Consider the following 20,844-nt stretch of genomic DNA (forward strand, 5'->3'; position numbering starts at 1 on the left):
GAAGTTCCAGCATTCACTGCGCGAGACACAACTTCCTGCATCTAGACATGTCACAACATGTACTTTAGCCTACTTGCCACTACGACATTAGTCTAGAGATATCAATTTGTGGTAAGTTAACATCATTCCATCGATGTTAAATGATTATCTCACACTTGTTGATGTATACTCAACGGCTGCCACGTGCACGATGACGCCAGCAGTGAGTTACAAGTTGAAATTTTACGTGTGTGTGAAAGAAAGGAATGTTAATTAATGATCTCTTGCCCGAAGACTCTTTTGGTTAGCCGAACACGGTCATCTCATACCCAGTTCAACTCGTACCTGGTCAACTGAGTTCGGTCAACTCGTACCCTATCTTTGGTCAACTCGTACCCTATGCTAGCTAACTCGTACCTTTCCGCATTCGTTGCTTATAACTTTCAAACTGGACCTTTTAGTCAACCACAACAGCCCATCTAATCTGATCTGAATATAGGGGGTAGCCTTACCAATACCACCAACCATTTAAGTAGACCTGCTGGCCTGGGCCAGTCACTGAGTCAGGACATATTAGTAGTGCTCTTCTGGTGCACTGTTCTTGGTCTTGGTCGGAGTTTGATGGATATTTGGGACGGATTAGAAAAATAAGGCACTGGACAATTCATAAATTTAAAATACCGAAAACTTAAGATAATTATTCTGCCATCCTTATTGATTCCACGACTACAGCTATTTCGAATTCAAAATTCTATGAATCGGCATCTGATTAGTATGAATACCAGTCCCTTGATACAGATAAATCATAATACTTTATTATACTTAAACATGTAATGTTGATGTGCACTTTCTACAATCTATGCTCCCAGTTACACAGTGATATACGTATTCCTCTTACCGTGCTAAAAGTGTTTTCCTGTGCCCATTTACAACTAACCTCGGTTAGCGCTAACAAGGTTTTCCTGCCCCGCCCCAGATGATTTCTAAAGCTACCCATAGAATAACGGCGGCTAGATTTGAAAATGATGTTCCATCTTTTCAAGGCTAGTTGTATATTTTGCTCAATTTATCCAAGATCCGTCTAAAACAAGATAATGAATAATTGTGTCGTATTTTGTTTGTTTTAGAAATAGTTTGTGATGCCAGAGTTCTATAATCAACGATCTGAATATAGTTTGTTGGTAAAATATCAGAAAAGTTAAAAGTAATGGCAGCGAAGGAAGATGAAGGAGCTGGTGGAGACTCGGCCGAATTGTTGCCCGAAACACCGGGTAATCAAACGAGCACAATCGAACAAAACCTTCCTCCGGATACAGAAGAAAATGTCTCTCGACAAGCTGAAGATATTGTGCGTAATTTTATTTATGAACGTTATATACATGATCTGATTGATGCTGGCAATACTGGTGATACAGAGGGATATGGCGAACAAACACCAGCCATGCCTGAATTAACGAATTTCACTTCTGATCCTCTCGGGTAAGCGTTTTAGATCATTTTCTGGCACAAGTCAGAATATTGCAATATGCTATGTGGCACTATTTTGATTTATTTCTGATTTAGGTCCATTATTTATTTTGATACAGTTAACACAACTGGATGTGTACTACTATGATTGAGATATATGATGCCTTTAGTAATTGATCTAAACATTTCTCTAAAATTCAACGCCCCTTTTTGCAGGAAAAGTTTCTTTTTGTGTTAATGCTTTGGTTGGAAGTCAGCCCCGGAGCCATCCCTATTATGTTTTCAGATCTGCTTCGAGAGTCGGTCGACAATTGGCGATGATAGGCGATGATATAAACTCACGGTATGCCGATCAGTTTTCTGGAATGGTTAAGATGTTAGATTTAACTCCGAACACAGCTTACGACGCATTCGCGGGAATTGCTAGAAGGTAGAAAACATAATGATTATAATAGTTTGTTACAGAAAAATTGTACCACTACATCTATGGGAATTCAAAATGTAACTGACTTCATTATGAATATCATAATGATTATGATATTTTCCTTTCTCCGATGATGAAGTTTAGTCAAAACTTCCAAACTGTCAGAATAAACTGTTGTATCATCAACTGTGGGTTCATTAACATTACAGTCTACTTTCTGCTCTTTGAATGGGCAGCTGCCAACGCCTACTGTGGCAATTGAACATTTCATTTCAGTTACCGAAGGCAAGCGAGGATGTGCCAGGTTCACTTGTAGTTGCTCTGTCTTCTGTGTTCAATTTCCTCTACATTTCAATTGCAATGGACTTAGAATGGAAGGGAATAAATCTAAACATTCTAAATAATGTATTTGATTGTGGCTTGATTATCTAATCGATCCTTTCTTTCTGCTTTTTAAAGGTTATTCGAAGACGGTGTGATTAACTGGGGTCGAGTGATCACGCTGTTGTGTTTTGGTTATCGAATGGCTAGACAAGTCCTTATCAGCGGCATGAAAACATTTTTCAGGAAGATTGTCGAATTTCTCGTGAAATTCATTGTACGAGAAAAAATCGCCAAGTGGATCGCCGAACAAGGAGGCTGGGTACGTTTTAAAACGTTTGAAAGGAATCATAATTGAAAATGGATTTGTCTAATTTTGCACGCCTTTTTTCCATGCACATTCTTTTCCTTCTCATTCTTCAATGCGAATGCGCGTGCTCCATAGAAACTCCGGTGCTAGAGGATCTATATGAATGAATGAATATTTCTATTCATTTCAGGTGGCAGCACTCAGATATGTTCCAGAATCCGTTGGCTGGCCAACGATTGCCATGATCAGTGTTTTTGCTGCATTGTCAATTACAATGGCCTATTGGATCTCAAAACGATGAATATACCTTTAGATAGTTGGATTTATACGTGACTAATAACACACTCAATATCATCGAACTCGGTTGAACTAAGTTTTTTATGTGTGTTTGGATGACAATCCAAAAAAGCCCACCACTTGATGATCACACATAGACAATACTGTCCTTTAGATTATAGTACCAGTATAAAAGAATCATGTCACCTTGGATTTAAGTGTAATGCAGTAGCCTAATGCTTGAATGAAGTTGGATTGAATTGAACAATGGATGGTATTGATCTATTTAAGTGACTTTTTATGTGTGGTATGTCTATTTAGTTTGTACTGATCTGAATCCCCTTTTTTGACGATGTCATAATACATAATAGATCATATATAGCTGTGAGTGGCTAGAAGTACCAACCATCCATAGAATGAGGAGTCTAACAGAAATACAGAACCTACCCCTGGTTCCATTGTCCAGCCCTTAATCTCTTGATCCATATATTTGTAATAATTTATCTTTTGAAAATACATTGTAGACTTTTTGATATGAAGAGATATACTGATTTTATGACTTCATTGATAGAACAAAGGTAGAAATGGCTGCTCTGTCCTATCTATTTTGCACACAAGCAGATAATTCATTCATAGTCTATCTTCCAATGATTTCTTCACTTTGAATTTTATTACTAGATCCTGTCTCAACAGTAGTTGATGATCATAGCGATTATTTATGTTCTAGAAAACATATCTTTTTGTATGTATACATGATTAGTTGATGCTCCCTTAAAACCTCATAAGCAACTGAGTTTAATCCTAAGCAAAATTGCATGCTGTCATGCGTGTGTATACAGATGTACCTGGAACCCTAATGATGTCTCTTGTTCATTGCACCGGTTGTATGTTTTGCTATAGGTGCGTTCATTACTGTCAACTCATATCAGGAATACAAGTTTTAGAGTAACGAATGAAGTAGGCAGCAAATGTAATGTAGCTTCAAGTCATCTATGCACAAATACTTCAATCCTAGCAACAAAATGAGGGACCAATACTCCACCTAATAAACTAGTGCCATAGGTAACTGCTGAAAGGATAGATAAAGCCAGAATTCGATATAGTTGTCCGTCATCTGATGACACAAAAATAACTGATACTTCTCCATCTAATGGGACCAATCAATGTCGTGGCAAGATGAACTTAAAAAGGAACTAACAAATTGTATTTATTTAGACGATTCTTGCAGTTTAATTTGTTGAATAAATAACCCTTGCTTCCTACGTCCAGCTAATTACAATTTTATAGCTCATTTTCTGCCTTAATATGTACTCCATTGGTTCCGTGCTTACTGGTATTTACCAGGCAGTATCGCTAGCTTTAATCTGATTAAACTACCAATCTTTACTAATCTCTCGTATAAGCAAGAAAGGTGATTGTGAATTTAGTCAAAGATATTTTATTTGAGCTATGAATTAATGAGTGATGTTATTTATCAGATTTTCTGTTGTGTATAATGTTTCCCGATCTGTCTGAATTATCTAAAGCGTAGAAAGTAAGATTCTTTTTCATCCAAGATGAACACTTATTGTTTGAGTGCATAATATATGTATACACAACACTGCATTTCCTAAAGTGTTTGATAATTAGTATTGATCACAAATAACAATACTTAAGACATGGCATGTTGATGTGTCGTGTTCCATTTCAGCTATGATTAGTAGCATTTATGTACATAAATCATGTAAATATATTCTATTTGATGTGAACTATTTATCTATGCTTTGTGTTGTAGAAAAGTGATGAAAATGTAGATGAGGAGTGGACACCAGTTTTTGATTGTTCTTAAAACCGAATATCTAGTTGTATCTGGGTCAGCCATATATTTTACAAAATTTACCTTTAATGTAAAATTATAGAGAATTGTATTAAATTGATGGTGTCATTGTGTTCGGATGATGCTCTTGACTGTTGGAAAAAGGATTTGATCATATGATCAGAATATGTTCACTGTTTCATGTATAACCAATGAACTGAAGTTTTATTTGGCACGTTCACAATCCATATTCACAGAACTTCTATGGTTGCTCCTTTAATGTATGTGTATAGCATGTTTTCAATATCAATGTTGTGAAAATATTGAGATATATTTATTCTGATACGAAATTAATATAGGTCTTGTTTGGCAAGTTTTGTTTATGTTGATGGAATCATTCTGGTTCCTCACTTGTTTCGTCCAGAAAAGTTTAAATCATTAAATTGAGCATACATATATGTTAAGTTTCTATAATCGTAATGAATTACATGTAGTGCCGGTATTTATTTGTTTTGTTTACATCTGATCCTAGTGATTTCTTCTGCGAAAAATTTTTAAAGACAATTCCACTTTATCGATTACGCATTTATATAAGTTGAATTGTTTTGACATAAATCTATGATAGGAAAACTTTTGTGTAAATACACAAGACATAACTAATTCAGGTTCTTTCACTTTCAAACACTTTGATAGAAATCGTAAGTTATCTATACACATGAACCACATGTATTAATTTAAATTACCATCAATGTACCAAAACCATGTAAGTGCTACATTGTTAATTTATTTAATTTGATTCATGATTTTATCAAATTTCCAGTGTTAATGATTGTGAATATAAATGAAATGTTTTTTAAGAAAAAGAGATTATTGAAAATAATTTCATAAGCCTGCATTTTGTATATTTTGAAACCTGCTAATAAATGACTTCTCAATTTAATCCTTCTCATTTCTCTGCTTTAGGCCAAATTATCTGAGGTGCTCTTGCTTGGGTTGGTTTGAGTAATCAACTTTCATGATCCTCTGAAGTTTCCACTGAATTGAACTGCATACCTCAAACATATATGATTTTTCTTGCAATAACGGAAAAACATTAAGATTTTAACAGTATTTCAGTTACAATAGACCTTTATTTGGAACAATAAATAAATATTAATTTTTGCAGGACGGCAGATGGTATCACAGACAACGAATTAATTCATTAAAAAAATGTTCTAACATAATGCGTGCTTATTATAAATGTATATCTCTGACTTTACATATTTAGCCTGTATTTGATATTATATGGAAAGGCACTAATATAAATAAGCCGATAAGCATAAAATAATGGCATGACTGCACAGATGTAGGCAATAAATTAGTCAACGTCCTCAACATCCTCGCTTGCCAGCGGTCGGGTATCGCTCCCGAACTCGCTTCCACCAGCGGGGAACAGCTTTAGTGTAGTGGGTTCGAATCCCTTGACGAGTGAAGATGTCCAATAAACCGCCTACTGATAAAACACCACCCTTACCTATAATGCCAGATTTCTGATCTGAGAACAGAAAATCGAAAAATCTGTATTTTATCTTTAATGGAAATTATTAGTCAAAATTATACCCCAATACTCTCTAAACTGGTGTATATCAAGGGTTGACTGAATATCAAAACAAAAGTTGTAAATTGCATGTATACTGTCAAATAATGTACAAGTATGCATGAACTTATTGAGGCACGATTTCGTACTGTTCATGTAGCATTTGTTGAAAATGTCAAATTTCATGCGTACGTAATAAATGAATGATCCCTTGGTTTGACGCTGTCTTACCAAACTTTCTAATTATTCTAACAAGCTACGCATCGCGTTGACCTAACCAATTTTCAAAGCTAACTAAACTTCTAAGGTAATACTTCAGATCTCCAAATGCCATTCTGCATTTCAGAGACAGTGTGTTTATAAATCTTCTCTCTTTGACACTCTCTCTCTATTTGACGGAAGTGATGAATACGTTGAGCTTTAGCCCGACGTTTACCTTGTTCAACTTGATGTTCTCTAGCAATTTCTTGTTCTAAATGGTTTCGTACGTTGGCCCACTTGCCCTGTTGATGTTCTAGGTATTGTTGCTGCAAGAAAATATGACAACCATCAGTAACGTAGACAAATAAAGAATACAGGTAATTATTTAACTTCCAAATTGAACATACTTTTTTACTTTCCAAATCGTTATGTATTTGTCTATTACGTTGTTCTCGTATAGCAGCGCGTCTTTCTTTAGCCAGTCTGGCGGCAGATTCACGTGATTCAAGTCTGGCCCGTTCCCACTGCTGATTTTCTTCAATACGTTGGCGTATCTGTTCATTGATTTGTTTCTTCCCTTCTCTTGCTCTTAATATTGCGTTGTATTCATTAGTCTCTCGTTGTTTCTCTCGATTGATTTGTTCTAATATTCGCTCCCTATGAAAGTCTCTAATCATTGCTTTCAGTTTGTCATCGTCATTTATCTTGTTCTGATGATTTTCAATTCGTTTTTGAACCTGTTGTCGCCTGTATTGTAAACATGCACTATCATATCATGAATGAAACCTAACAACGGATGTTTAACGGATGTCATAAGAAATATGTTAAGTTACCTATATTCCCTTCGAGCAGCCTCTAAACGATCTATATTGTCCTGATGACAACCTTGTGAAGTGAAGTCTTTTCCAGGTGGTTGTGGTTGAGAATCTTTTTGAGTTGTAGGGGGTCTAGGTACATTACTCATGAGACGGTACATGATATCGGGATCACATTTACCCCGAGAGTTGTAAGCTGCTGCCTGATTAAATGTTGAATCCTTCCATTCAACTGCAATGAGAAGATATTCATAAGTTATTCAAGGAACTTCAAACAATTTGGAATTAAGTCGTTGTAATTACCTCCATATGGACCAGTCGGGGGTTTTCTCAGTTCAATATAGTTAGGACCTGAAGAATCCTTATACGGTTCATGATAAGGAGGAGCTCTTAGATGAGTTTGAGTTGTGTAGTCTGGCCAGTAATTTTTCCACGGCGGACGCTTCGTGGGCGATTTCTTCTTAGGTCGTTGAAGAGTTTCAGTTTGAGTTGTAGCATCCTCAAAGCAAAAATCATTGATATCGAAGTCATCTTCCTCAACACCGCTATCAACTTTTGAATCTTGAGTTACTTCGAGGTCTTCTTTTGCCGGCTCTGCTTTAATGACATTACTCTCTTCTTGCTCGCGTTTTTTCAATAGCTTACTCGTACCATCTGCAATTTCTTCCAGTCGTAACTGATGTTCTGCTAATTGTGACAAGATTTTCTCATTCAAATCTGACTGCGTCAATTCAGTACCCGGTATCAGATTGTCCATATCTTCACTTTTAACAGTATTGGTTACATTAACTGTTTTTGGAGTTGATGATGGAGTATATTTCCGCATTATCGGATACAAAGGAGAATATCGGGGAAATCCTAAAGCTCCATGACTCACCATAACTTCACCCTGGTCATAGAATATTGGTTTAGTGAATGTATAATTGACTGGATCCCGCATAGATCCTGAAGTTGGATAACCAGGTTTACTTTCCTCTGGGTAATTGACAGTTTTTTCCAAGTATTTCCGAGCTTCTTTCGGCATTTTAAGTTCTAGAGCCAAACGTTCATACATTTGATGTGGAATCCATAAACCTGTCCCAAGGGGTACCTTCTCAGTTTTACCATTGAAGAAAGTCACAGTTATTTCTTGGTCTGTTCCGGCTGCAAATAAATGATAGTCACCTGATTAGGATGAAGATCAACAGAACATTGAATGTTTTCAAATAGATCTAGATTTAGGAGTTTATACTCACTCTCAGCATCTCTACGCTCCATCCCTTCTATGACAATTCCTGGCAAGTACTGCTCTCCTTCTGGCTGCCATATAGCTAAAACCTTATCACCAGGAACAATAGCATGTCGCAGAGCATCGGCTAACGATATTATATCATATACCATGGTCTCTTGATATTCCGTATCTATGAAATCACCATGCTTGCACGGTCCAAATTCGACCAGAAATTGGTCATTGTGTATCTAAAAAATCGAAAAGAAAATTTATGAAAACTGTATTCATTTTGACAGAACTTCAGTTGCTCAGCCTTAAGGCAGACAAAGGTCGGTCTATACGACTGCTTGTGACTCAATGGGAGGCGATTCTCTGCAATTGCCAGCGATGATTGCATTGCACATGTTCTGCAATGCAAACATCTCTCCCTTTCACTGACAATCCACACCATCGCTGATGCAGTTGACCACTACGCCCATTTTGACCAGTTGCAACCGACCTATGCCTGCCTCTAGTCAATCTCTTAATGCTGCTACCTGGCTTTTAACCGATCCTTTATAATAGTAACCATCTTTCTGTCGTCTAGCCAACACTTGTTTATTTATGAGTAACGCTCCTGCAGCTGGAGATAACCCCATATCTCCCGTCTCAGTTTGTAATTTTTCCTGATTCTTCATCCAAGCTCTAGCGGGTCGATATCGAGACCACGCATAGTACGGGTGATAATAATAATAATGGTACGGGAAATAGTATGGAATCGGTAAACACGTCACGTCATCGATGTGTACCCGAGGATACGGCAAATAATCCATCAGAGGATCACCGGCTAATGTTGAAGAAACGCTACACGCTTTAGTATCGGGGAATATAGCGCCGCGAGATGTCCGTATGATTTTCGAATTCGAATGATCTGAGCGAAATATCGGACTAACGCGTTCGATGCATCCGTGGGTCGTAACGGAAACTACGTGAAATGATCCGTACGTTTCGCTGGCTAGATCCTGTAGGAATTTAGTCGCGGCCGGATCCGACGTTCGACCGCTTACGTAATAACAGTGAACGGGACGCCCTTCCCAAACGTAATTCACGTGGTCGAGAATATCATCGGCGTGTTGATCGGGCATTCCATCTGTAACCAGATAAACAGATTCGCAATCTTCATCTTCAAAAGCTGTTAAAAGAGCGTCCAGCGTATTGGTTCCTGTTTTCGGTGCGACGTTCTTTAACCAATCTGCAGCCACAGCGACGGTTTGTGGATTACACTTCACCAGTTTATCAGCCCACTGCGTAACTTCTGAACTAAATTCAACGATATTAAACATACATTGTTTTCGTTCAGTTGCCAGATCAAGTAAAGTTTCAATTAGATGTTCCTTCACGCTGGCTAGTTTATTATACATGCTACCCGATGTATCTATCACGAAGACCACATTGTTTTCTTTTATTTTGCCAAACATTGTTGGAAATCCTTTGGCAACCAAATTTTGTAACTGAACTTCGTCTTGGTTCTCCATTTTTCCTGAAATGTGAAAATTTTACCACTGTAGCAAGATACATTCAAACGCAATACATACATATGCAATCAACCAAATAAATTTTGTAATAACACTTTCTAACAATGATCTACAAATTAATTTGAAAAAACTGTATCAATATAGTAAAAGTTTAATTGAATTGACAAGTAAAACTGTACTTAATTTTGAAGTTTCACGTAGTTAAGAAATAAAAAAACCTTATGACATCAGTTTCTTCCTCACCTATCAATGTATTCTATTATCACAGCAAAAGATTTATTGCAATAGGAACGAGCTGAGAACGCGTTTAAAGATGTTTTCTCAGAGATTCGGTTCTAAATTTGACAGATTGACATACATTGTGGACATTGACAACCAGTTGCCACAACAAAAATATAAATTCAAATATTCGGCTACCAATAATCAAATATATCATATGATCATTAATTTCTAATTTTTTTGACGTAACAAAAATAAGAGTCGGCCTATAGGGGCCTGAGTAAATTAGAGTTTATTTGTACTATATTAGTTGACTTCGTTGATGACAGGGGGCGCCAGTAGACTGTTGACTTCAGTTCCGCCGTAAAGTCAAAGTTACTCTGGTAAAATGTCGAATATTACGCGACTTTTTCAGTCGCTGAGGTGTGCAAGACAACTGACGGCACCAAGAACCAAGATAAATACGTTACTATTACGAAATGGTAGCAGCTCGACAGCGTATGTTCTCTTGAGAGATTTTTGTGAAATATTTCGTATTAATTATAGTCTGAGTTTGTTCCGTTGAGAATTACTCTTGTGTGTTAAATGTATTAAACTACTCTTAATCACATGACAATAACCGAATAGAATGGTGTGAAGTACAAATATTGATATTTTATTATATCAGTTTAGGTGTTTATACCACATGCTTGACACATTGTTTAGAATTGGCACCTTACCTTCCTGGGGCGTGCTCAAAATCTTTTTGTTTGTGTTACTGTTAGGGCAAGCCCCTGTGGTTGTTAAAACCAGTGTCATCACTGATTTTTACCACGAAAATTGCGACGTGTCAAACTCTTTGAATTAATATAAATTTTGCTTTCATGATAATCATACTGGGTTATTGATTTCAGATGGACGTACCGTAAACTGAGCCGAACAACCAATAAGAAACATTTGCTATTATGCGATCTGATGGGAGGGTTAATGTGGTGGTGGATTCTCTGGCATTTTTGGACCGAACCAGAACATATATATGTAAGTAGTATGTGAGATATAAAACTAGAGAATACTCTCCATGTTAACCAACATTTATAAATACTTTTTATTTTCATAAAGGGCCATTATGAATATCCAGATACATCTAAATGGACTGATGCAGAACTGGGAATACCTCCAGATGATGAAGATTAGAAATTTTATTTTGTGTTTTCCTTATAAAAAAGCTGTAGTTGATTGATTTACTATTGATTTAGTGTATAGTATAGACAACAGGAATTAAATGTTTGATATAAATTAATATATTACGAATTTATTGTTGTTGTCGGTTCTCGTTTAGGAGTGGAAAATATTCATGCAAAACTACTCATAGTGGAATATTCAATATTTTGATGGTTTGAAAATCGTTGAGAATTTGCTCTAAAACTGTTTCTGTGGCATGTGGAGTCATCACTCAAGAGTTCTATTAAAAACGGCTTGAAAATCGTTTTTAAAAAGTAGATTCCCTTAAAATAAAGCTTTAACGTTGATTGAATTGTTAATTGAAAACGGACTAGTGTCGAGTAATGAATGAAATTTGGCCGAAAATATCTGTATTCCTCACATGCCACAGTAAAATAGCGAGGCCCAGTTAGATCTCAGCCGTTCAGTGCTGCCCCTATTAATAACGTAAGCGGAATTTCTGTGAACTAAAATATCACTGGATTTCCTGCCGGGGCGCGCCTATTGCTGATAAACGATGGTACCATGAACCCGCCCTTTTAGGTTTTGGTGCAGTTCGAATGCCCTGAGGGTTTCGCCTCGGCTTCAAGTTAATTCTTCTATCGAGTACTATTATAACTGGAAAAAAGAAAAGTTGAAGTTTACTAGAATTCATAGTGGCCCTGCTGGCGGGTCCGCTTCTCTGAAGCCACCAAGTAATTTTCATGCGGAAACTTGTTTTTTTTTCATTTTCAAAAATCGCCTCTAAATCTTGCCCACAGTACTAGAGAGTATATGACAGTTCGCAAAAAAATCCGCTATCGGGTCCAAGCAGTCGCTCATTCGAACCCGGTGGCCGTGGACGTCGCTGATCTGATTCTGAGTGTTCTGAATGATGAATAGAGAATATTGCGGAGTGCCGCGGCCAGTTTCGGTTCCCGCATCACCAGTCAGCGTAGTTAGTTACCTAATCGTTGGTGGTAAGCTGGGTATATGTGGTTTGTGAAAATATCCGATCGTAAAACTAAACCACAGCGTTACCCGGCGAAGTGGACGGGCACAACGCACTACTTTAGTCTTGTGGGGAGGGGACCCTCTATACCGCCTTGACCCAACCCATCCCATATTCAATGTTCCTTCTCCAAGATCTTAGTAGAAATATGTATTGATCATAACTAATCTTCACAATGACGAAATTTCTTTGTTAACATGGAAACCGGAGAACATTCTTCGAAATACAACGGTTTATTCTCTTTCGAGAAAGTTACGTAAATTGACTATGAATTACTCGACGTGTTTTGGTGAGCAATTTTCTCGATCATCGGCATCGTAGGCAACATCATCATCTCTAATTCAAACTTATTTATCTATCTTTTTACTTGTAGCTTTGTTGTTTCACTTTGGATTTCTGCGTGGAATTCAAATGTTAAATGGAACGACAAAGGTAAATGCTGCAGTATTTGCGCCATGTCAGAAACTATTTGTTGGATCGTGTGAAATTTCCATCGAAGATAACTCCGATACAGAGGCCACATTGAAGATTTACCTAGAACGCGTTTACCACGCTGTTCATCTGAAATTGAATGGTTTGGAATTTGACCGCGGGCAATTAGTTTTTAACCCTCGCTGGTGGTCATGGATCGTTCCGAGGGGTAGTTTTATGATGCACATGCCACTTTTGGATTACGATATAATTTCATTAGGGCAGTTATCCCACCGAATTGGCGCTGTAACAATTTCACTGAGAAGCACACCGTCTGGATGTCACCACCGCTTAGTAGACGCCTGTCTAGAAAATGTCATGGTCGAACTTCTGAAAAATTACGTCAATTCAATTGATGAAGTTCGAGGAAATGATGGTTTGATCTGTAGAAGTTCTTACACACATAATGTAATTGGCAGTACGGATTGGAATGGATTAGGAATGCAGTGTTGTATTGGAGACCAGTCAAACAGTACAACCTGTCCATATTTATCCACTGACCAGTACTACAGGTCATCGGTCGTTCGAACATTGCTTTTCGTATTTGGCCTTTTTCTGCCATTGTTTACCATTTCACTGTTATTAGCTTGGCCAAATATTGGACTTTTAGAAATTCCCAAACACATCGCCGCAGGTCTGAGCATTGATAGATTTGAAATATATCGCCAAATGGAACTGAAAGGTACTATTGGATTACACCACGGGTCGACAATTCATGTCAGAGATATAGATCTGATATCATACGGTGGATCGATGCACTGGGGAATATTTTGGGGTCGCTTACGAAAGATAAACCTTAAAAAGGTTGCATTGACATTAGTTATTACATTACAATTTGCCTTTATTGCGATAATTCTAATCATCTACAAGCATCATTTAAGCGCGAACATTTATCTGTTTCGGTCCGGTTTAGAAATTGCGTACAATCTCAGAAACGTGCCAATAGCTTGGATCCTCACGCCTACCAAATTCTGGCCATTCAAAATTGCGGCTTTCGCCATTTTACATAATATCAGTACAATAATGCTGTTTACATTTTGGTGGCTGATGGAGGTGAGCTCGGTTCGAGGCGTCGTTTTAAAATTCATTTTCAATATTTACGAGAGACTGTCTAGAAATGGAAGCGAAGAGTCTAAAGCGGTGATAGAGAGAACTATATGTAGAATAATAACGGCTCTGGTAATCTATACATTACTCGGAAGTTACATTACAATTTACTCGATGTTTCACATGTTGATTTACACACTTTGCGGAATCATCTTACATATCGACATTATCTCGCCGTGGATAATGGGTATCGGTGTTCTTTTATATCACGTTTACGGTATTTACTCGAAACTCATCGCCGAGTACATGACCATTAAACGCTTGATATTCTATCACTGTCTGTCGAAAAACGTGAAGATTTATCAAGCATTTCACATATGTAAACGAAGAATTCGGAGACACGATCACACAGCGAATCATCTGATTGATTTGGATAAAACGATTTTAGAGTATAACCCGGTTATAGCGGATATGCCAATCGTGTATGTCACGGGCACCGAAAACACCGGCAAAATTAATTTTTTCATCCATCGAAAATTGTTCAAACAAACATGTAGCATTTATGCGCCTGTAATTGAAAATTCAACTAAAGCTTCCATCAGATTTCTGTCGACAACGACATTCGTCGGATTAGTCGTATTCTCGATCGTGATAATCAGAGATTTCGACGACAAAAGTGAAACTAACATAATCATCACATCTCTGGTGACGCTCTTGACGTCATTGATTCCGAAGATAACTGAAATCATCTTCGGAGACAACGACCAGATGAAACAGCTCGGGGAGAATCTTTTATCACTGAGAATACAGCGAAAAGTGCAAGCGTGGCGTCCGATTATAATGTGCGCGTCGACTCCTTCTGAATTCGAAAAAAGTTCCGACGAATACAATAACGAAATCTTAGCAATTCCTGACAACGGTCGCCACAGCGCTCCTCTAGAATATACAGAATCAGGTTCGACTGATCTTGACGATGGTAGATCGGAATTCTTACCGGACGATAGAGTAAATTTCACTCCGTCTGATCCCAAATTAGAATCTTGTACGGCTGCGTGTCAAACTGCAAGAACTGATTCTTCCAGAACCGTATCAGACTCACAATTATTAAAAGTTGACGATATTCACGTTGGTGTCAGTAGAACTAACTTATCATTAATATCAGAACAATCTGACACATCTATTGATGGAATAATTTGTAAATTGTAGTTATTTATGTTAAATCTAATCACAATAAAAGGCATTTTACCTTTAATAATTACAGACGGTTTTTGATTTTAGGTAAACAGTTATTTCTTTTCCAGATATCCCCTTTATCCCAAATGAATGTTGCTGGCCATCTAGTGAAATGTGGCGGTTCTTTTCTTTTGTAATGAGGAATTCCTTTTCTGCATAACGTTATATTTCCTATCTGTTTATCTTCTACAAATTGCATGATTTCCAGAATCGTCAGAGGATTTGCTTTTTGATGAATCGGAATTTTCTTCTTGTTCGCAGATGGGCATGTAACTACATGGGCCCTCAATCCCGAGGCGTAGACATTAACTTTCTGACAGTTTGGAAAACCTGGACATTTCCACTTCATCATTTTACCTATAGTAACAAAAGAAAAGAGATGATTCATATGTTAAACCAATTTCTGCAAAGTTCAATTAGAATAATCAGATAGAAACGGCTTAATGTTGAAAATCATGGTAAAAGAAAACATTTTTTTACAATACCTATCTGACCCGACGGCCACTTTCACTGTGTGATGTGCTTAGTTCCAACTAATGTTTGGAATGATTTAAATTCGTATGTGTATACACTAAACTAGAAAACATTTAACTGGTTTACTACCGAGCTATTATTTGGATAATGACCTGGTCATATCAAAAAGCGCTTTAAACGTATATTTCATTATTCTGTACATTTGATGAGAATTCACTGCACGTGTATATTGTTCAATCTGGGAATATGATGACTTTTTTTCACATGTTAACGCCTATATTTCATTCGTGTCTTTAATATATTGTCACGATATGAGGCTTCACGCCGTGGTTCACCGTTTTCCCGTATTTTACTAACGTCAACGAGAATTTTGCATTCCTTTTAATTTTCCAAAATCAATTTATTTCCGAAAATGAAATGGGTCTTCGGGCATTTCACGTTGTTGGTGTTACAAACTACAGATAATTTACATTATGTTTGTACATTATGTTTGGATAAGATATATATTCATATTGATATATTTTGACACTCTAAAAGGATTTCGTTGAAGTATCAAATCAAGTAAGTATATAGCATTAAGCATTACTCGCCATTCAAGTAGACACGTCATATTCATCTTAAGATTAGGTGTACATCAGTCTCAAGAGTATTGTAAAATTTTATCTTCAATTGCTATTCTAAACATCATTTGTCATTCCTCGTTTAACTAATGGATTATTTTGTCATTTCTCAATTAGCTAATGGATTCTGTGTCACCAAAAGTGGATGTAACCTATCGTTCATGTGTGCTACCAGTTTCCGCTTGGCACCGATTTTGGTATCCAGGTGCAAGTGTGGTCCGTTCCAGAACTGAATTGAAAACTCAATTGCAAACCTCGGAGGAAAGATTTCTCGGGCAAACTAGGAGTTCGTTGGAGCACCATCGTTATTTGGAGCGAGCGTACAAGTATTCATACAAACTCTTATCATTTGGAGACTCAACATGGATGATCCATAAAGAGAACGAATAGTCAACTATTGAAATCATAGGTAATAATATCTATGGAGATATTGAAATAATGGGTTTGTTTTTATAAATGAATAAGTTCTCTTTCTGAGTTAAAGGCAGCGCTGTTTGGACGACCGGTTTTAGGGACTAGATTCATCCAATAATCTCTACCGTGTCTGTAATAAATGAAAAGAATACAATGAGCTGCTTCTGCGCAATGGATACTGGTAGAAAGTCAGAACTGGCTATCAGTTTACTGTTGACGGTCATGTTCAAATGCATTCTGTGCGTATCCAGCCGCGAATGGTAAATTATGATATTTTCAAGGAGGTCTAAATCCCCGTTCTTCGTATAACTGTAATAATATCATTATAGTAGAATATTTGTTATGTTACCCGAGGATGGAATTCCCAATGGGATCAGAATATTGAAATGCAATGAAACGTGTACAAACCTCTTAACAATAAGTTAATTTTGTGACCCCTGATCTTGAGCCACAAATGTGCATCACCGGTACTTACACAGATGGGGACCCGGGCAGGTCGGCCCACTTATATGTCATTATAGTGTGTTAGACCCTGTGTCGTGAGTAGAATATGTTGCAACATAGAGCTATAGTTCTATGGTTGCAAACAAGTATATAAAACTTACCAGCGTCAGGATGTTCTCTAACGCATTCAGGAGTATGAATTCCAGCAGTCACATATCCTCTTCTTTCAAGTGTATTTATATAACTACCGTCGCCTAATAATTATACGTTTTGCTAATATTTCCAGTATATTCGGTTTAGTAGCCATATCTCTTGAAAGTAAGGCCAACTACAGGCACTTGAGTATGGGCTTTGACCTTGTTGGTGTTTTAAAAATGATGTAAGTTAGGCTACGCCAAAAGAAAACCCTGCCCGACCGACCCGATATTTCAGTCGTTTCAAATAATCATTTTCGGAATAAAATTGAAATGCCTACCGACCCTTTTTCAAAATATTGGGTGAAATTACTTTTTTCAAACGTGGCCGGTCGACTACCAAACTGGCGAACTCCATTCTCGTAGATGTTTTCGTCGTCGGCACTCTGAGATCAACTTTATTACATCGGATTTAACAATTGATTCTGGAAATGGTGCAGCCATACTCAGACAACTTTGCTTATCGGACATTGATGGCGATCTTGGATCTGTACCAGGATTCTCCGTGAAAATGGGTCAAAATATGGTTTTTTTTATTAGTTAATTGACATTCCGACTAAAGATTCGGTCCAGTTAAAAGTATTTACGGCGACCTACCCCATTTTCAAAAGTACCCCATTTTTTTCTATAAAAAAAAAAATCCCTACCTACCCATTTTGGTGATTGCCCCGCCCGAAAAACAGATTTTTGTGTGGTCTTATCGTAATCTATTACAATAAAAACTCCACCGGGTCGCCATGCAACTGATTTACCCATAATCCAATTTGCGCCCCTGCGTCATGGGTACTAAATCGGAGATATCCTCAACCGTTTTCGTTCAATGCATGATGAAGTCTCTGTCAAATCCAGGGAAGCTGTTAAAATTCAAATTAGAGTTGACATACTGTCTCTTCACATCAATGTAATCTGTTAGATTAACTGTATGGTTCGTTTTATGTACCGTCATGTCTTGATATTAGTACGGTATTTCACTGCGTAAATATGGCGACGTTGAGAAAAAGATCGTATGGAGCAACCTTGGAGTAATCATTTGAATGATTACTCCAAGGGTTAACAACTACCCAGTGCCCGGCGGCATCTTGGAAATCAAATCGCCAAATCGCTCGCCGAGCGAGTTGGGTCAATCGCAAAATTCGATCGGAAAATCGTGTTCGTAAAATAAAAACGCCGCTAGTAAGTCCAAAGGTTTCACAAAAGGTGTTGAGAGTTTGTGCCAAGTTGAAGATTTGGAGACATTCTGCTTGGATTTGAATGTATAATTTGATTTTTATTTGGAATATTGACTTAACGCGATTAAATGAACATTTTTTCTGTTTTCATAAATGAATAAGTTCTTTTTCTGAGTTGAGAGCAAGGCTGTTTGGACGACCAGTTTTGGGGATGAGATTCATCCAAAAATCTCTACCGTGTCTACAATAAATAAAGATAAAAACAACACTGAAGTGAGAGGTTCATAAACTGGGTGAAATTGACGTCGAATGAGCGGTCAGTTTAATACTTGGAACGCGAGAGTGGAAATGAACTACGTGAATATCCTTCCGCGAATGGTAGATTATGATCTTTTCCAGGAGGTCTGAATCCGCGTTCCTCACATAACTATAATAATATCATAATAGAATATTCAAAGTAATCCGATGAATTCATAAACAGGGTTTAAGCTCAACCCCGATCGTGTCTAACTAAAAGTAAATTGATCTAAATCATTGCAATAGAACTAACACTAGTAAATGTAATTAGCAGGGGCGGATCTAGGGGGGGTGTCTTGGTCCAATTTTTTGGACCAAGGTTTACCATCAATAGTTTTTTCAACGAGTGAATTGACCGAAAGCATCCCCTAAAATGTTGTAGAAGTATCCGGAGTACGTGGTGTTTCGTAAAAAGTGCCCTTTTTCTCATTGGACACCCCCCCCCCCATGGAAAATCCTAGATCCGCCCCTGAATCGGATAAAACGCGATAAAACGTGTACAAACCTCTTCGGCCATTTCACGAATATGATAACTCTCGAAACCACAACATCCTCCGATATATCTCACTCCGAGTTCATAAGCTTTACGGGCATAATCTCTACATTCCCAACGAGTAAGAACGCGCGGTTCCATCGCTGAAAATAAAAAAAACCCCATCAAATCAGATGATATTATTACCTGTTCTAATATCGTTGATTCATATGTACTTTCAGCTCACCTAGCAAGAACTCGGGTAGATGCGAATATCCTTCAACTAAATACTCAGTATCAGGAGATAAGAATCCGATTGGTTGCATTATTAGAAATGGAGATAAACCAGCTTCTTTCAGAGCATCTTTCATCAATTTCATCGTTTTCAGTTGCGCGTTATAATCAAACTGACAATTTAAACCCACAATATCAGCTCCTGGGTGATTGAAAACAAACGCTTATTTCTTACAGATCTTGGATGATATTGATACATGAAACATGTTTGAAAAATAACGCAACGAATGCAGTGGGGGAAACTTATTCACGATGAAGGCATGATTCCAAACCTCGTTTAGCCATTCTAACTGCACACTCTCCTGCACTGATTCCATCAATACAACCAACTGAACCTATTCTCATCGTACACGCTATTGGCTTGTTGTATTTCTTCATCACATCAATCGCCCATTCCATCTCTTCGATTGAAGCGAAAAACTAAATTTAAAATACATTGTTCAGTTACAAATTGTTCATAATGGAAAACTTAAAATTAAAACATATTCGTATTGAATAACGTTTTGGTTTAATAAACCTCCGCTATGAAGAAATCGACATCCTTTTCTTTGAACACTTCGCATTGCTTTTCGAATTCTGCTTGGACTGCTGCCTTCCCTTTCCCAGCTGTGTAGGTCGGTGTAGGCGACACACCTCCGCAAACTAGCAGATTGTATGATTTGGCAACGTCAAGCGCAAGATCGCATCCTGCATGATTTATATCTGCTCCCTAGTAGAACAATATTATAGAAAACATTTGATACTGATAAACTTAAAGAATTCATTAATTCTGAAGGACCCAGAATATATTACATCGTATTGTTTGGCCGTGTCACTCAATTGAAGTTTTCCATCCGTCGCATGAAAAGTGAATGCTTGAATTACATCAGCTCCAGCTCGAGCAAATTCTTTATGTAAACCACTTACTGAAAATCAGAAATCGTTTCTTTATCAATAATCCGAAGTCGATTATCTCAACCTGTTATCGTTAAATACCTACCAGCATCGGGATGTTCTAGAACACATTCAGGAGTATGCAATCCACCAGTCACATATCCCCTTTTTTCTAATGTATGTACATAACTACCGTCTCCAATTACGGGGCGTTTCGCCAATATCTCTAGTAAGTTCGGTTTAGTGGTCATTTCCAGTGTTGACTGTTACAATATGGGGAAACAATTGGTCTTCACTTCTTCACCGTTGTTTTCTGTTATCTCATAAGATAACACCGTGGTCTCGTGAACTCTACGTGAATCACAAGTTTGGGATGAAATCGATTGGTCATCAGCACGAACATTGTCTTGGACTTAAGTGAGGGTTGATCTATCTGAGATCGTTATGCATAATGATAAGATATATATCGAGTAATACTACTTATCAGTGTAATCAAAGAACATTGTCGTTGTCAGCGAGAATGCACCTATCGAAGCAACCTTGC

General features: G+C 37.5%; 4 protein-coding genes across 7 annotated transcripts; 2 read left to right on the forward strand and 2 right to left on the reverse strand.

Annotated features, from left to right (window-relative positions):
- The first annotated feature begins 24 nt into the window (after positions 1 to 24).
- On the forward strand, positions 25 to 5,269 carry LOC141913479 (bcl-2 homologous antagonist/killer-like). Of its 2 annotated transcripts, none has more exons than XM_074804956.1 (5): positions 25 to 111; positions 1,107 to 1,458; positions 1,733 to 1,876; positions 2,330 to 2,513; positions 2,692 to 5,269. In XM_074804956.1, exons 2-5 carry the CDS (start codon positions 1,187 to 1,189, stop codon positions 2,800 to 2,802), a joined length of 711 nt encoding a protein of 236 aa, XP_074661057.1. In that variant the 5' UTR covers positions 25 to 111; positions 1,107 to 1,186; the 3' UTR covers positions 2,803 to 5,269. The 2 variants fall into 2 exon arrangements, with proteins under 2 accessions (XP_074661057.1, XP_074661058.1); XM_074804957.1 differs by having other exon boundaries at positions 57 to 202.
- Positions 5,270 to 5,709: 440 nt separating this feature from the next.
- Positions 5,710 to 10,258, reverse strand: LOC141915013 (uncharacterized). Of its 3 annotated transcripts, none has more exons than XM_074806375.1 (7): positions 10,132 to 10,258; positions 8,911 to 9,893; positions 8,400 to 8,622; positions 7,468 to 8,307; positions 7,183 to 7,396; positions 6,757 to 7,096; positions 5,710 to 6,675 (listed from the first exon to the last, which is right to left on the reverse strand). In XM_074806375.1, the coding sequence occupies exons 2-7, from the start codon at positions 9,886 to 9,888 to the stop codon at positions 6,451 to 6,453; spliced, it is 2,820 nt and encodes a 939-aa protein (XP_074662476.1). In that variant the 5' UTR covers positions 9,889 to 9,893; positions 10,132 to 10,258; the 3' UTR covers positions 5,710 to 6,450. The 3 variants fall into 3 exon arrangements, with proteins under 3 accessions (XP_074662476.1, XP_074662477.1, XP_074662479.1); XM_074806376.1 differs by having other exon boundaries at positions 10,107 to 10,249; XM_074806378.1 differs by having other exon boundaries at positions 8,911 to 9,673; positions 10,132 to 10,247.
- Positions 10,259 to 10,436: 178 nt separating this feature from the next.
- Positions 10,437 to 11,369, forward strand: LOC141913505 (NADH dehydrogenase [ubiquinone] 1 beta subcomplex subunit 2, mitochondrial-like). Its single transcript, XM_074804958.1, has 3 exons — positions 10,437 to 10,605; positions 11,001 to 11,124; positions 11,206 to 11,369. The coding sequence occupies exons 1-3, from the start codon at positions 10,496 to 10,498 to the stop codon at positions 11,278 to 11,280; spliced, it is 309 nt and encodes a 102-aa protein (XP_074661059.1). The 5' UTR covers positions 10,437 to 10,495; the 3' UTR covers positions 11,281 to 11,369.
- Positions 11,370 to 18,511: 7,142 nt separating this feature from the next.
- On the reverse strand, positions 18,512 to 20,551 carry LOC141915378 (betaine--homocysteine S-methyltransferase 1-like). Its single transcript, XM_074806876.1, has 8 exons — positions 20,407 to 20,551; positions 20,220 to 20,332; positions 19,945 to 20,136; positions 19,700 to 19,847; positions 19,381 to 19,569; positions 19,167 to 19,297; positions 18,694 to 18,791; positions 18,512 to 18,605 (listed from the first exon to the last, which is right to left on the reverse strand). The coding sequence occupies exons 1-8, from the start codon at positions 20,549 to 20,551 to the stop codon at positions 18,512 to 18,514; spliced, it is 1,110 nt and encodes a 369-aa protein (XP_074662977.1).
- Between the last annotated feature and the right edge of the window lie 293 nt (positions 20,552 to 20,844).

The sequence above is a fragment of the Tubulanus polymorphus genome, chromosome 1 (genome assembly GCF_964204645.1).
Source record: "Tubulanus polymorphus chromosome 1, tnTubPoly1.2, whole genome shotgun sequence".
NCBI lineage: Eukaryota > Metazoa > Nemertea > Palaeonemertea > Tubulaniformes > Tubulanidae > Tubulanus > Tubulanus polymorphus.

What these genes read in the sequence shown, in the direction of transcription:
- LOC141915013 (XM_074806375.1), bottom strand. Translation starts at nt 9,888, where the DNA reads ATGGAGAACCAAGACGAAGTTCAGTTACAAAATTTGGTTGCCAAAGGA. An exon ending in AAGGATCGGTTAAAAGCCAG is followed by an intron (nt 8,623 to 8,910) that starts GTAGCAGCATTA and finishes TCGATTTTTTAG; the next exon opens with ATACACAATGACCAATTTCT. An exon ending in CCCGACTGGTCCATATGGAG is followed by an intron (nt 7,397 to 7,467) that starts GTAATTACAACG and finishes TTCTCATTGCAG; the next exon opens with TTGAATGGAAGGATTCAACA.
- LOC141913505 (XM_074804958.1), top strand. Translation starts at nt 10,496, where the DNA reads ATGTCGAATATTACGCGACTTTTTCAGTCGCTGAGGTGTGCAAGACAA. An exon ending in AATGGTAGCAGCTCGACAGC is followed by an intron (nt 10,606 to 11,000) that starts GTATGTTCTCTT and finishes TATTGATTTCAG; the next exon opens with ATGGACGTACCGTAAACTGA. An exon ending in CCGAACCAGAACATATATAT is followed by an intron (nt 11,125 to 11,205) that starts GTAAGTAGTATG and finishes ATTTTCATAAAG; the next exon opens with GGCCATTATGAATATCCAGA.
- LOC141913479 (XM_074804956.1), top strand. Translation starts at nt 1,187, where the DNA reads ATGGCAGCGAAGGAAGATGAAGGAGCTGGTGGAGACTCGGCCGAATTG. An exon ending in TTCGCGGGAATTGCTAGAAG is followed by an intron (nt 1,877 to 2,329) that starts GTAGAAAACATA and finishes TGCTTTTTAAAG; the next exon opens with GTTATTCGAAGACGGTGTGA. An exon ending in TCGCCGAACAAGGAGGCTGG is followed by an intron (nt 2,514 to 2,691) that starts GTACGTTTTAAA and finishes TATTCATTTCAG; the next exon opens with GTGGCAGCACTCAGATATGT.
- LOC141915378 (XM_074806876.1), bottom strand. Translation starts at nt 20,551, where the DNA reads ATGACCACTAAACCGAACTTACTAGAGATATTGGCGAAACGCCCCGTA. An exon ending in TCTAGAACATCCCGATGCTG is followed by an intron (nt 20,333 to 20,406) that starts GTAGGTATTTAA and finishes TCTGATTTTCAG; the next exon opens with TAAGTGGTTTACATAAAGAA. An exon ending in AGTTAGAATGGCTAAACGAG is followed by an intron (nt 19,570 to 19,699) that starts GTTTGGAATCAT and finishes TCAATCACCCAG; the next exon opens with GAGCTGATATTGTGGGTTTA.